This window comes from Equus asinus, chromosome 6 (genome assembly GCF_041296235.1).
Source record: "Equus asinus isolate D_3611 breed Donkey chromosome 6, EquAss-T2T_v2, whole genome shotgun sequence".
Lineage (NCBI taxonomy): Eukaryota > Metazoa > Chordata > Mammalia > Perissodactyla > Equidae > Equus > Equus asinus.
In genome coordinates this window covers 95,349,577-95,365,191 of record NC_091795.1, presented here as the reverse complement: position 1 = coordinate 95,365,191, position 15,615 = coordinate 95,349,577, and the positions used below count along the sequence as shown (strand labels likewise).

At 47.2% G+C, this 15,615-nt stretch overlaps 1 protein-coding gene across 7 annotated transcripts in view; it reads left to right on the top strand.

Annotated features, from left to right (window-relative positions):
- The first annotated feature begins 2,695 nt into the window (after window positions 1-2,695).
- ASAP2 (ArfGAP with SH3 domain, ankyrin repeat and PH domain 2) overlaps window positions 2,696-15,615 on the top strand; it is a 177,223-nt gene continuing 164,303 nt past the window's right edge. For 4 of the 7 annotated variants that reach the window (XM_044771926.2, XM_070512633.1, XM_070512630.1 and 1 more), the window contains exon 1: window positions 2,697-2,953. In XM_044771926.2, the coding sequence (XP_044627861.1) occupies window positions 2,828-2,953 (126 nt within the window). In that variant the 5' untranslated portion in view covers window positions 2,697-2,827. Of the gene's footprint in view, window positions 2,954-15,615 lie in introns of all 7 variants that reach the window. The other 3 variants (XM_044771922.2, XM_044771918.2, XM_070512635.1) reach the window with 2 other exon arrangements.

Here is a 15,615-nt window from a genome sequence, read left to right as displayed (position 1 = left end):
TAAATTTTATTGTCATTTGTTGAAAACTACTTGTTTTTGTTATATTAGTCTTGAGACACATTAACCATGTTTTGCTCTGATCTTGCTTTAATTCTTGGCTTTTGTGCTGGGCAACGTTTTCTGAGATTCTCAGGGACGGCTGGAGGAATAAATTGCTTTAGTGTTGTACCACAGATGTCCTCTTTGTATCACCACTGGGTTTAGTAATGACTTGCTTTCCACCAGGCTTCTCCTCCACTTGTATAATGCAGTGCAGCTTTGCAATTTTATTTCTGTGGTTACTAAAGTTTCCCATACCTGAAAATTATATTAAACTACCACAAGAAACAAGAACAGGAGTTGCATATAAAGAGAGAACAGAGATGAATACCAAGATTAACTTTGTGCTTGTAAAAGATGTCTTCATCAGTCTGGTTAATGCTGTACAAGATGCCTAGAGAAAGCACTACTTTCCTTTTTTTTTTTTTTTGAGGAAGATTAGCCCTGAGCTAACATCTGCTGCCAATCTTCCTTTTTTTTTTTTTTTTTTTTGCTGAGGAAGACTGGCCCTGAGCTAACATCCATGCCCATATTCCTCTACTTTATATGTGGGACACCTGCCACAGCATGGGCTTGACAAGTGGTGCATAGGTCTGCACCAGGATCCAAACCAGTGAACCCTGGGCTGACAGAAGCAGAACGTACAAACTTAACCACTGCACCACCAGGCGGCCCCTAATTTCTCTTCTTAAATTTCCATAGCCTGATAGTTATTAGTTCTTGAAAAATAAAGACTTGACGAGTCACCCAGGATATTCTCCAATGTCAACGGAGAACAACAACAACAAACTGTAGCTGGAAAACTAGCTAGGAGGGAACAGAATCTGCCTGGTGTAGGAGAGGATGCATTTTCATAAATGATAGGTGCAGGACTTGAATTGTAGAAAGTTGCAAACAGAGGAATCCACCAAAGACACCAAAAGGGAGAAAAAACATAAAGAGTGGAAGCAGAGATGCTACAGTTTTTAAAATTTTACCATTGCCTAGTGCAGTGATAAAAGCTAATACATCTATTTCAGAAAGCTAAATTTCACATGCAATGCCACCAAAATACCAAAAGCCATACCTCATGTCTGACCCAAGCTGCCACCTCATGTAGCAAATTCTTACAGGCGGACTTAAAAAAGACTGTTTGACTGGTCCACTGTCCTGTCCTGCTGCGTCAGGAGACAGCTTTGTCTGATACATTGAATTTCCAGTGTCTCTCACACTTCCTCCTTTTCAGATGCACAAAAGGTTTTTGTAAAGTTTCTCTTGGTTTTACTGCTGGCAGCTACAGAAACCATGCCGCATGCCTGGTGTAGAGTTATAGGGTGTGATTTTATTTGACTAGTGTCTTCAGAGCTTCTGGATTTTTAAAAATAACCATAAAAGCTTCCTTAAGAGCTGTTACATGAAAATCTGTACTCATCCAAACTCTTTACCGGACCAGTTATGTATGAGATTTGCCTGCTGTCGTTGCCTGTTTTCTCTGAAACCACACGAACAAGCTCCTTCTCCTGGTTCCCTCCACTTTCTAAAGGAATTCCGCTTCAGTTATCTTCCCGGGGTGGGGGACCGGCCTAGTACCCTAAAACTATTTCCAACTAACCCAGAAATGACCTATACTTGTATAAACTTAGGAAACACGAGTGGGACATTTAGCAGGGGACCTGTGAGCACTCTGAAGCGCTCGACTTGTGAGTCAGAGGGACAAGGGTTTGACCCCCGCATTGGGCAATTCACTGTGTACCCTTGGGCAACCTGTTTGTCTTCTATATAAAACAAACAAGCAGGTTATTTGTTTTCCCTGCCTCCTAAGGTTGCGAGGACTAGGTGACTACATGGAGAGCACAGAAGCACTCGCTGTCTGGTCATTTCTCGTTGCTGTTGCCGAACCCCAAACCGGCGGGCGGGAGCCGCCGGCCGGGCGCGGGCCCAGGGCGGAGCGCGCCGGCCTGTAGGGGGCGAACTCCCCACACTTTCTCCCCCGCCTGGACGGGCACTCCCGGCGGCTTAGGGGGGACACCAAGGAAGGCGCTAAGCCCCGGGTGGGGTAGGGACGAGAGCGGTGGATGTGGCCCGGCCCGGGAGAGAGTCCGGGCGCAGCCTGCGCGCGCCCTCGCGGCCCCGGGGTGAGAGTCGGGGCCTGGGGAGGGCCCTGCCCGCCCGGCCCGGCGGCGCGCGCCCTCGAAGGCCAGCGCGCGGCGCGGGGCCCAAACGCCGAGACAATGCGGCGCGCGGCGGCGGGCGAGCGGCTCGGTGGGCCGGGGCGCGCGCCGCCTTCCCTCCTGCAGCCTCAGCTTCCCGGCGGCGGCGGCGGCGGCGAGCGCGCGGATTGGCGGCCCTGCCCTCCGCGCCGCCCCGCCCCGCGCCCGGCCGGCCGCCGCCCCCGGCCCGGACCCGCCCCTCTCCGCCGGAGTCGCTCGGGGCCCGCGGCTGGGTGGCGGGCAGTTCCCGCCGGCTCTGCGCGTCCGCCTCGGGGCTCGCTCGGCAGGGCAGGCGGCGGCGGAGCCCTCGGCGCGGCGCGGCGCGGCGCGGCGGGCGGGCGGACGGGCCGGGCCGAGCCGAGCCGAGCTGCGCGGGACTGCGCGCGCCGCTCCTGCTCCCGCCGCCGGGCCCCGCGGGCTGCCGACCCGCGCCCTGCGGCGGCTCCTGCGGCGGCGGCCGGCGCCCCGCGCTTCCCTTTGTCCGCGGGCCGGGCGAGCAGCGCGGCGGCGGCGGCGTCCGAGCGGCCGGTCGGAGCCCGCACGGCGGCTGAGGCGGCGGCTCCCCCGCGGCCGGCCGCCCGCGCCCGCGCGCCGAGGCGATGCCGGACCAGATCTCCGTGTCGGAATTCGTGGCCGAGACCCATGAGGACTACAAGGCGCCCACGGCCTCGAGCTTCACCACGCGCACGGCGCAGTGCCGGAACACGGTGGCGGCCATCGAGGAGGTGAGCAGCGGCGCCGCGGGCCTCGCCGGGCGGGCTGGCGGCTCCGGCCGCAGGTAGCGCCGCGCCCCTGCCCCTGCCCGCCGCCCCGCCAGCCGGCCCCCGCCCCTTCCCCGGTCCAGCATCCCGGGAAAAGTTTCTTCTCAGAATCCGGACGCGGCCGGGCCAGCGCTGCCGAAACAGAAGCCCTTTGTTTCGTGTAGGTGGCTCGGAGCAGAGGGCCGATGGCTACCTGCGGCCTTTTGAGACCCCCTCCGTCCCCCGTTTCGCTCGCGCGGCCCGGCCCTTTCCCCCAGCGCGGCCAACTTCGGCCCGAGAGTCGGGGTGGGCGGTGAGCGCGGACCCCCGCGCCCGCCCGGCCGGGCTCGTCGGCTCGCCAGCCTTCCCCGGGCGCCCGCCTCCCAACTTGCTCTCGAAGCGCCCCTGCCGCAGCCCGCCCGGCCGCCCCGCTCTGCCCGACTCTCGGCTCGGCCCGCGGGCAGCCGGCCGCCCGGGCAAGGTGCGCGCACCTTCTCCAGCAAGGCCTGCCCGATGCCGCGCCGCGCCCCGGCCGCGAGCGCTGGACGGCGTGTGAGCAGGGCTTCGGCCTCACGGCCTGCGGTGGCCGCTCCCGGTTACGTGTGTCTTACCTGTTCGAACCCCTGACGCCTCCCTCCCCACCACACTGGGAAAGGCCTGATTTTAGTCAAGGTGCAAAGTCATCGTGCCTGGTGCTAACTAGTCAGCCCTCCATATCCTGCAGACAGAACATTTAGGAGTGGACGGGCTTGGGTCGACAGCCAAAGCAGCAGGCGCTGTCGGAAGGGCAGAGTTTGTAGGTCCAGGGCCGCCGCTGACTGTGTGGTTTGGGGCAGCTCCTCGCCTCTCTGCCCTCACTTTCCTTCCCTATCAAACGGCCCTAGTAAGGCATCCTTGCCGGGGTTGTTAGGAGGGTCAGAGATGCTGTGTGTGAAGTGCTTGGCTCATAATAGGTACTGGTTTACAAGCCACACGTGTGCCAAGATCGAGTAGCTGATTAAACATCTCTTGGCCAGAACGTCAAGTTACAGCCTTAAAATGGGTTATTGTAGGTATTTAGAAAAAGATGACTGGGCTAGAGTGAGTGAGGGGAGGTCTCCAGAGAGCTTTAAGTTAAGGGATGGCGTTCATTTTTTTGCCCACTTGAACAAAGCAGCTGCTGTTAGGAATTGCTTGAAAAAAAAATACAGAATGTTTTCCCTTAATGGAAATTTTTGTGTTTGTAGACATAAACAGTCAGTAACAGGCTAAATCTGAAGTAACAGATTCAGCATTCTGAATGTTTTAAGTATAGCTAGGGCATCCTCCTTTCCTCTCTCCCTGTTTTGTAAACGTTTTGTCATAGTGAGTTCTCTGTTCCCAGATCGCTTCATTCTACTCGTATCAGCAAGGCTTAAAAATGATACCTTCAAATGAGGCAGGTGGGCATGGGCCTGAGGAGTCTTTTCAGAAGTGCTGGTTGAAAAGCAAGAGGAGAATTTTCACAGTGTTTTGAAAATACACCATTAATAATGTTTGTGGAATGATTGCAACCAAATGGTAGCTGACTATTTCTAAAGGGAAGGAAGCTTTGTACAGATGCCTTAAAAAAAAAAAAACAACTTGATTGTATTTGAAGTTCTGTTTCTTTTCCCAGTTGCATTTTGTTAAATATTATTAACACTGGCAGATGTTGGAAAGCTAGGCAAATAGGAATTGCTATTAAAATTGGCATGCCCTTTCTCTGATTAATTTTAGTGTACAGTGTATAAATCCAAAGCTCTTTTTGTGTGCTGTGCAGGAGATTACCCTAGACTCAGTTACTGAGCAGATTAAAAAGAGACTGCATTTGGTCATTTTATTAAACTGCAAGCTTGCTCCGTGCTTCCATCTTAGCACAGGAATTGGTTAAAGTCTCAAGAATGAAAAAATTAAAATCATTACAGGTCTGTCTCACTTTAAGCAACTCCAGTATACATAATATGACGATGGTACTCGTGAGCTTGGATTTATGAGAACTAAATTTAAAAACTGTTTACTTTCTAAGAGGAATCACTGTGGACTCCTTTAAATAATGCTCTTTTCCAGGGTGTTTAATGTTCATTCCCGTTACCAAAAGTTGTTCCGTATATGGTTTTATTAACAAATGATGCCCACATATTTTGGTTTTAAACAAGCATCTACTTTTCATACTGAAATGAAACATGAGAGTAGGTATTGTGACATGAACTCACTCATTTGATAGAAATAAACTTAGAATTTGCAAGTCCTTTGTCTTGAGTTTAAACAAATGAGTCATGGAATTAGTGAACATTGTAAATCGATTAACCTTTGTGAACCTGTTATTTCCAATATAGGTTGTGTCTGCTAAAAATCGATTTACAACTGAAATGTGCTTTTTTTGGTATGCGAACCTGTAGCTGGACTACTTGTACTTAGTAGCTATTGAGTCACTACCCTGTGCGATGAACCTCACATTGTTGTGTGTATTCCTCATCTCTGCTTCACACAGGAGGAAGTTGAGGCTTGGAGAGGTTAATTTGCTCGAGGTTATAGAGCTGTTAACTTGAAGCGCTGGAACTTGAACTTGGCTCCATGCTGTTTCCAGAAACGATGCTGCTTTCTGTTACTTTTAATAATGCTGAATTCTCTAAATTACTCCTTTATCAGATAGACCTGGGTTCAAGTTCAGACTCCACCACTTGCCAGTTATAAGAACTTTTGTTTTCCTTAGCTTTAAAGCCTGCGTAACAACACCTATCTACTTCAGAGGGTTGTGGTAAGGGTTTAATAAGATGACACACAGCACAGTACCTGATGGACAACTGGCTTAATAAATGCTAACTGCTTAACAGATTATATTAGAGTTAATCGGCAGACCCTGATGAGGGCCTTTGGCCCCCCAAATGGGATTTACATGGCGGTGGGGGGGGGTGGTGAGTAGGAAGAGTAGGGAAATGGATGAATGGTTGAATGAGTAAATGAATGGAAAAGACTGTGTCTCTATTAACCCAGGCTTATTTTTTAACTAGTTTGTTGTCTTGGCAGCATGTCAGCACATACCTGTGTTTTAAAATTTTCACTTGGTGGTCACTTTCTCTGTCTCTGGTTGAAATAATTGTTTTGCACAATTTTAGCAAAGTCTGGTGCTGCAACTCAAGTCTGCTCTGTTTTTGGAAATAATGGAAAAAATTAGTTGTGGCATAAATCTGAAAAGTATGCTTTTCCCCCCTTTTTGGGGTTTTATTTCTGTCTCAGTTTCTTTGAGTCTCTGGGTATTTTGAAATATTCTCAAAATAGGGAAAAATTATATGTATACTTGGAATATTCATGTTTCTAGTTAGACTGTCCTTTAGAGCACCATCCATTCTGCCTTGCTTATTTGGCTTTGTTAGATATGTAGTTTTAAAAATAAATTTGATGTTGACTTGTAAGTATTACAATTTAATCTGCTTCCTTCCGGGGCCATAATTCTCTACTCTGTTGTTCTTGGTTACCTTGGAAATCTCAATGCTGTCACAAGCACAGGGTTCTGACTGCAGGGTGGAGAGGGCATCTGGGCAGCACAGACTCCCAGGGGCTTTGCTGTCCTTAGGGCCAGAAGCCCCTCCTAGCAGTTATAGTGGGAACCAGGCTAAGTGCTTTTTAGGCAAGAATGTGATTCTCAATCTTAGCGCTTTGTGACTTGTTTGAAAAACAGCTCTTCCAAACCCCAGACTAACAGATTTTGGATCTGTTGTCAGAAGGACATCACCTTCTTCTTTTTTTTTTTTTTTTAAAGGTTGGCACCTGAGCTAACAACTGTTGCCAATCTTCTCTCTTTTTTTTCTGCTTTTTCTCCCCAAATCCCCCCAGTATATAGTTGTATATTTTAGTTGTGAGTCCTTCTAGTTGTGGCATGTGAGACGCCGCCTCAGCGTGGCCTAATGAGCGGTGCCATGTCCACGCCCAGGATCCCAAACAGCGAAACCCTGGGCTGTGAAAGCGGAGTGCGCGAACTTAACCACTTGGCCCTGGGGCCGGCCCCAGACATCACCTTCTTGTGTGGTACATTTGTGTTTTTGGAAGTGAGCTTCTATGGGTCAAACAGGGCCATCTTTTTATGCTGTGTTCCAAAATCTGGATTTATGTGTTTGCAAATTTTTCAGTCATTTAAGGAGGGAATGGTCTTCTCTTATGTTATCTCCATCTCCCCCCCCAACCCTCTGGTGGGTTCCAGGCCCTGCTATTCATTCAGTGTTTATTGGGTCCTGCTGTGTGCTCGGTGATGGGATAGAATACCAAGAGGAATATGTTTTCTTTTTGATAGCACCTACAGCTTAGTGGGGGAGACAGACATCCTATAATATAACAAATCAGTGTAATAAAATGTCCAGAATCACAGGTGCCCAGGGATGGGAGTGGTCAGGTGTGCCTGGGGCTGTGGTTAGGGGGCCTTGTATGATGATGTGCAGTTGAGTCGTGAAGGCAAGGCAGTCATCTGTGGGTTACCACGTGCTTTAGTCACTAAGGTATCTCAGTATGGTCTTCCGTCTGTGCCTCCCTGCCTTAGGTAAATATTGATCCACTCTGGAGGTGGTGGCCAACTAGGCCTCTGGTTGAGTTTTCACAGCCACCCAATCCACAGAGGGCTGCTCAGGCCACAATTTGGAGTAATCCTGATTCTTCTCTTACACTCCACATTTCTAGGCACTGATGCCTTTCTTCGTGAAGCATGTGTTCTAGACCTGCACTGTCTAATGTAGTAGCCTAACATTAAAAATTCACTTTTTCAGCTGCCCTAGCCACATTTCACGTGCTCAGTAGCCACATGTGTATTGGACAGTGTAGATTTAGAACATTTTCTTTTTTTTTTTTTTGAGGAAGATTAGCCCTGAGCTAACTACTGCCAATCTTCCTCTTTTTGCTGAGGAAGACTGGCCCTGAGCTAACATCCATGCCCATCTTCCTGTACTTTATACGTGGGACGCCTACCACAGCATGGCTTTTGCCAAGTGGTGCGATGTCTGCACCCGGGATCTGAACCAGTGAACCCTGGGCCGCTGAGAAGCGGAATGTGCGAACTTCACCGCTGTGCCACCGGGCTGGCCCCTAGAACATTTTCATCATTGAAGAAAGTTCTCTTGGGCAGTGGAGTTTTAGACCCTTGTAACTAAGAATAGTCCACCGACCAGCAGCATTAGCATCACTTGGAGCTTGTTTGAAATGCAGAATCTTAGATCCCACCGTAGACCTGCTGAGTCAGAATCTATGTTTTATAACATCCCCAGGTGCATGGTATGCACATTAAAGTTCAGGAAGCACTGCTCTAGACTGTGAGGCCTGGCCACACATTAGAATCACTGCGGGTGTCTGTGGAACAGAGATGCCTGGCGCACTCCCTGAAGTTCTGACTTAATTGGTTTGGGTGGGGCCTGGAACTTTGGCACTTTTTAAAGCCTTTCCCCAAATGGGGTTGATAGTCACCCAGAAAACAGATAATTATGTAATGTGGTGTCAGATAGTGATACGTGCTATGAAGAAAAGTTAGGCAGAATACAGGAATAGAAAGTGCTTTGGAGATCAGGCAACTGAAGTCGGGAAAGGCCTCTGCAAAGAGATGTCTTAGAGCAGAGCCCAGAGTGCAGTGAGGAAGCCAGCCAGGGAAGAGCTGGAATCGAAGAACAGCATGTGAAGAGGCCCAAAGATGCGAATGTTCTTGGGGCATTTAAGGACAGAAAGGAGGCCAGTGTTGGAGGAGAGAAGCGGGTGGGGGAGAGAAGGAGGAGGGATGAGCAGGGCCACATCACGCAAGGCCTTACTAGTCTTGGGGAGGGAGTTGGATTTTGTTCTCACATCATGGGAAGCTGTTGGAGGGCTTGAACAGGGAATAAGATGATCTGATTTACATTTTAAAAATCTCCTGGTGGTTGTTCCAGGGAGACTAGACTATCAGGGCATGAGAGAGAAGAGGGAGACCTCTTGGGGGCTGGGGGTCTATTGCAGTCATCCAGGCAGGAGGGTCTTGGACAAGGTGCTGGCAGTTCGGGTACTGAGAGGTCCGATTGAGATCCATCGTGCTGACGGATTGTTGTGTGTGCTGGGGATGAGGTGAGCAGAACAAGAGTTCCTGCCCCAACAGCCAGGTTCACTCAGGCTGCCTGAGGAGTGGGCCTCCCAGTCTCCCTATGGTGAAAACGGCACTTTGGTGCTCCTTAGTGTCAGTGTCAAGGCCAGCTGTGTGCCGTTCAACACGACTTGTTGAAGAACCTGTGTTGGGACCAATCTGGAGTATTTATTTTGTTTTGTGGCAGATGCCGATCAGGGAGACGTTAAAGCAGAGCTCTAAGTGTAGACAAGGACTGGCGGGCACATTTGCTTCTCCCCTCTGTGGTTTCTAGCCAGATGATAGATGATGACACTTTTTGGTCTGTCGAATTCCTGGGATGCTGGCCCTGGTTCAGCTCCCCAAACACTCCTTTTTCCCTACGAAAAAGAGGTGGAGGATTTACCGAGTTATCATCCCCCCATAGGATCCTACCTCGTTCGCACAAACTTTTCTATGTCATGTGGCCTTAAAGCAGATTGCCAGGGCCCTTCCGTGCTTTCATGTCGTTATTTTATCAGTGGAAACGATGTTATGGAATAAATGGACTGTCAATTGGAATGCTTGGAGTATATTTTTTTTTTTTTAAGATTGGTCTTGAGCTAACATCTGTTGCTAATCTACCTCTTTTTTTTTTCTCCTCCCCAGATCCCCAGTACATAGTTGCATATCCTAATTGTACATCCTTCTAGTTCTTCTGTGTGGGATGCTGCCTCAGCGTGGCTTAATGAGTAGTATGTAGGTCCGTGCCCAGGATGCGAACCACTGAACCCTGGGCTACTGAAGCAGAGTGTGTGAACTCAACCATTACACCACTGTGCCAGCCTCTTGAGCTGTATTTTCATTTGTATTTTGTTATGTTGACTTACTGATTCATAAATGTATATTGGGCACCTACCAATATGTTGTCACTGCCGGGTGCCAGGGATGTAAAAGCAGACAGGACTAGCTCCTTCCCTATAAAGCACTTATATTCTCATGTTTTGTGTGCAGTTATATTTTATCCTCTTAACCTTTTTTGTGGCACGGACCCCTCTGACACTCTGGTGAAGGTGGAGGACTCCTTTTAGATGCTTTAATGCATCAAATAAAATACATAGGATTTCAAAGGAAACCAAATATATTGAAATTCAGTTAGCAAAATGTTTAAAAGGTCCGTGTCATGCTAATTATGCTTCTTTACTAAAGCGTTAAATATCAAGATTTGGTAGTGGGTGTAATAAATACTTTAATTTTGAAGTACTGATGAATGTAAGCAATGTTGTCAGATATTCCTAACAACTTTAAAGTTATATTAATGTATCTTTTATTGGAGTCAGGTATTGCTAATACTGTTATGGTGTGTTGTGTACATGGTGCGTTGCATACGTTAACAATTGAAGAAAATGCTCACTTTCAGTTGGGGGCCAATGAAATCCAGATGTAATTCTTTTTTCCAGTCCAAGTTTATGACCCCTTGCATTCAGACTGAGTTCTAGGCTTGATGGTAAGATTCTTTTAATTAATTGTTTTTTGGAATGAGTGATGACTCTGTAACAATGCTGTTGGAGTTGGTTCTTAGAGTCTAGCTGAGAAGAGTTATGCCCTAAGCCGGTGTTATAATTATCAAGTAGTAAAGGTGTCTAGAGGAACTCAGAGGTGGTGGGTAGAGCTGTCAGATGTGGTTTGACAGCCATGGTGCACTCTGCACTTTTTCAAGGTCAGAGCGTGACAGTTTCTCATAGGGTCCCACGGGTTGGCTGGTACACTGATGCATGTCCTGGAGTTCAACAAAACTGCAAACTGCATCTTTAAGTCCTGCAGTTAGGACTTAAAGTTAGGGCTTTTTAAACTGCAGTTAGGGCTGCAGAGAGGCAGCCCAGCTCTCCTATTTTTACCTTTGTTGTTTTTTGAGCATGTCATACACTGTCCTTGACTCTGTAGGGCAAGCTTGATTGTGAAGCCATAGTAGATTTATAAGTGCTTTCTGCCCGGAGTTTTAAGAGAGACTGTGCAGTGTGCTTTGTTTTCGGTGAGGTTATGTATTGAAATGATGCTGTTGTTCCCTGAGTGGGATATCCAGAGCATGGCTGAAGTGTTATCGTCAGTCACTGTTGTTTTCCTCCCCCTTGTCTGTTCTTTCTAGCATTTACTGGATTCTTACTGTGTGCCAGGTATGCTTTAAATTCTTTACCTGTATTAACTATTAAGTTGTTTAATTACTACAAAAACCCTGGAAGTCCAGAGAACTTAAGCCACTTTACCAAGATTGCAGAGCTAGGATGTGGTGGAGGCAGGATTCAAGCTCAAGCATTTTGACACGAGAGTCAGCTGCTCTTAGCAGCCAACTGCCTCTGTAGAGCCTGGGCCAGAAAAGGCCCTCCGTGTTGATGCCTCGGTGACCAGCATGACTTCTCTCTAGCTGTTGGTTTTAGTAAGTCACGTCTATGTATTTCTTGAGTGGATGCTTCTGGGAGACCCTGGCTTCTGTGCTGTTTCCTCGGTGCTTGTTGCTGCAGAAATGGTTCCTCTTTATTCTCTTCGCTGCTCTGCTGACATGCCTAGCCCTGTGGAGCCGAGTGGCCCCGGGGCATTGCTCACACTCTGGCAGGAGGCCTGCCCTACTAACGGGATTACTAATGATGTCATCTTTCCCCTCTATGCTGAAGATGGCTTTGTCAATAGATTTTATATACAAATGCTGTCAATACAATTGAGTGGCTGATGAAGACAGTTCCCTCTGATGATGAATTCTCTTGCCTTTTAGGATTCTAGCCAAGTGTTCAGGACTTTGCGGCTTCTTTCCCTAGCATCCCAGAAGAAATCACATTTTTATTATAGTTTTTTTTTTAAACACTGCCTACAACACTGGCTGAGATTTCTTTGAGCCTTAATTCTGCGCTGTGTTTTAAATTGATTATTGAATCCTCAACTATCCTGTGAGATAGGTCCTGTTGTTATCTCTATTTTATAGTTAAAGAAACCAAGGCTCGGACAAGTAAGTTCCCTGACTGCAGGTCTCCGTCCCACCACTAGCAGTTGATGGAACCAGGAATCCCAGCTATACTGAGATTAGCGTTGTGCTCTTAGAGGTCTTACTCTTTTTAGTTCTCTCTCTCTTTTTTTTTTTTTTTTGAGGAAGATTAGCCCCGAGCTAACTGCTGCCAACCCTCCTCTTTTTGCTGAGGAAGACTGACCCTGAGCTAACATCTGTGCCCATCGTCCTCTACTTTATGTGTGGGACGCCTGCCACAGCATGGCTTGCCAAGTGGTGCCATGTCCACACCTGGGATCTGAACTGGCGAACCCCGGGCCGCCGAAGCGGAACGTGCACACTTAACTGCTGTGCCACTGTGCCAGTCCCTCTTTTTAGTTCTTTGATGCATCAACTGACCTCTGCATCTGGGATTTCTTTTGCCTGTGAAGGTTCCTCTTTAGGTGTTTGTATGGGGTTCTTTGTAGTTTTTTTTTTTAAAGATTTTATTTTTCCTTTTTCTCCCCAAAGCCCCCTGGTACATAGTTGTATATTTTTAGTTGTGGGTCCTTCTGGTTGTGGCATGTGGGACACCGCCTCAGCATGGCTTGACGAGCGGTGCCATGTCGGCGCCCAGGATCTGAACTGGCGAAACCCTAGATGGCTGCAGCAGAGCGCTCGAACTTAACCACTTAGCCACGGGGCCGGCCCCGTATGGGTTTCTTGAGTGTAGGTTAATAATTGTTGACCTTCTGCAGGCCAGTCCCCATTGTTGTTGACTTAGAGAACGTGTGATGGCCCAGACATGGTCATCAGACACTAACCCCTGGGGAAGTCCTTAGCATCAGAGGTGTTTATTAAGTGGCTTTAACTGCCATGGAGTGATTAAAAGGACAGTTCTGGCCCCCTTAGAGCCGAGGGACTGAGACCACCGTCACAGCTGTGTGGAAAGGACTCCAGAGCCCCATAGGCAGTGATGAGATCCATACAGTGTTCCCTCTTTGTCAGCAAATCTGTGTTTTGAGAGTTGGCCACTGAAGGGTGACTCACAGATGTGGCGTGTCTAGGCAGAGTCGGCCGAGGAGTCAGCACCCTCTTGCCAGTTAGGGGACTTTGGGGAGATTCTGAACAGAAGCAGGGATGTTAAGTCCTTGTATTAAATTTATTCCTCTGATAGCCTTGACCTGTTAGCTGACCAGCTCTTGGACCTCGGACAGGTGATTCACTGGTCCCGTCCCGGGGCTCTCCAGGTCTTAGCATTCTGTGTCTGCAGCTCTCTGCAACACACCTGCCTCTGGCCAGTCTTTACTTTTTCTCACCATGTTCTCTGCTTTCTCTTTCTCTTGGCTATTCACATTCATACTTTTCAAGAGGTTAGAGGTGAAAGTAAACTTGACCTCTTCCATTCACCTCTTTAAAGATTCCCTCCCCCTAAATGTCACTGGAGTCAACGTGGTGGTTGCCCTTGAGCTGGAATTTCTTTGGGTGCGTTGCTAGTTTAAGTTTGGAACAGCTGGGCTGCGTAGTTTGCACCCTTCTCACCTTCTAGCGCTTTTGCAGTCTTAGCTGCGGTCTTGGTCTCTGGATTATATCTCTGTTGTGCTTTGCTTCTCTGGTGAAAAACAGGTTGTGTTAATGATCATGAGGTTTTACAATCATTAAATAATTTGGACTGTTGAACTTTAAGTAAATACTGATTTTTCTGATATATCAGGTTCTAATAGCTTTTCTCTTGGTTCTGGGGGAGCCGGTTCTCATCATTGGAAGATGTGGTCTCTGTTAAGCAGCCTTGTGGAATTGGTTGTGTTTATATGGCGGAGTGGAAAGAGTGCTAGCCATGGAGCTAGAAGAGCTGATTCTGGTTCTCGTTTGGCCTCCACTTTGCTATATGACCTTGGGCAAGTCACTGCCCTGAATGTCTGGTCTCTAAAATATGGGATTTGGACTAGTTGATCTCTCACTGCCCTCCCCAGCCTCAAAATCACATACATTGGGTTTGAAGTGGCTCTAGAATAAATGGCGGGAATGAAAAATCAGCAAGGAATGGCTAGTTTGTATTCCTGAAAAGAAAACATAGGTTCTGAATTATATCTTGAAGTTGAATTTTGTTAAAAAAAAACTTTTCTGTGCCTTCCTGAGGCACTTATTTTTTGTTGTTGCTTTTTTTCAAATTGATGTACAATTCACCCTTAAAATTCCATAAAAATTCACCCTTTTAAACTGTCCGATTCAGTGATTTTTTTTGGTATATTCACAAAGTTGCGTAGCCATCACCTCTATCCAATTCCAGAACGTTTTCATCACCCCAGAAAGGAACCTCATACCTGTTAGCAGTAACTCTTCATCCCCCTTTCTGTCAGCCCCTGACAATCACTATTTACTTTCTGTCTCTATGGATTTGCCTATTGTAGACATTTCATATAATAAGATTTGTATGATGGAATCATACAATATGTGGCCTTTTGTATCTGGCTTCTTTCACTTGGCATAATGTTTTCAAGATTCTTCCAAGTTGTAGTATGAATCTACACTTTATTCCTTTTTTTGGCTGAATAATATTCCATTGTATGGATAGACAACATTTTGTTTATCCATTCATTAGGTGATAAACATTTGAATTGTTTCTACTTTTTGGCTATTGTGGAATAATGCTGCTGTGAATATTCTTGTACAAATTTTTGGGTGGACATATGTTTTCTCTTGGGTATATACCTAGGTGTAGAGTTTCTGGGTCATATGGTAACTCTCTGTTCAACTTTTTGAGGAACTGCCAGACTGTTGTCCAAGAGGCCGCACCACTTTCCATTCCCACCAGCAGTGCGTTAGGGTTCCAATTTCTCCACATCCTTGTCGACACTTGGCGTTATCTGTCTTTTGTTTTATGGTTTATTTTTTTTAGATTGGCACCTGAGCTAACAACTGTTGCCAATCTTCCTTTTTTTTTTTCTGCTTTTTCTCCCCAAATCCCCTCAGTACATAGTTGTATGTTGTAGTTGTGGGTCCTTCTGGTTGTGCTGTGTAGGACGCCACCTCAGTGTGGCCTGACAGGCGTTGCCATGTCTGCGCCCAGGATCCGAACCAGCGAAACCCTGGGCCGCCAAAGTGGAGCGCATGCACTAAACCTCTCGGCCATGGGGCCAGCCCCTGTCTTTTTGATTATAGCCATCGTAGTGGGTGTGAAGTGCTATCTCATGGACTTGATTTGCATTTCCCTGATGGATGGTTAATGGTGTTGAGCATTGTTTCCGTGCGCCTATGGCCATTTGTATATCTTCTTTGGAGAAATACCTTTTCACATCCTTTGCCCGTTTTTAAATTGTTATTTGTCTTTTTATTGTTCAATTGTAAGAGTACTTCATATATCTAGAAACTAGACTCTTAACAAATATATGATTTGTAGATATTTTCTCCCATTTTGTCAATCATCTCTTTACCCACTTGATGGTGTCCTTTGAAGCACAGAGTTTTTAATTTTGGTGACGTCTAGAATACCTACCTTTCCTTTGGTTACTTGTGCTTTTGGTATCATATCTAAAAAACTGTTTCCTAAAATAATGTCATGAAGATTTACACCTGTATTTTCTTCTAAGAGTTTTATAGTTTTAGCCCTTACATTGAAGTCCTTGATCC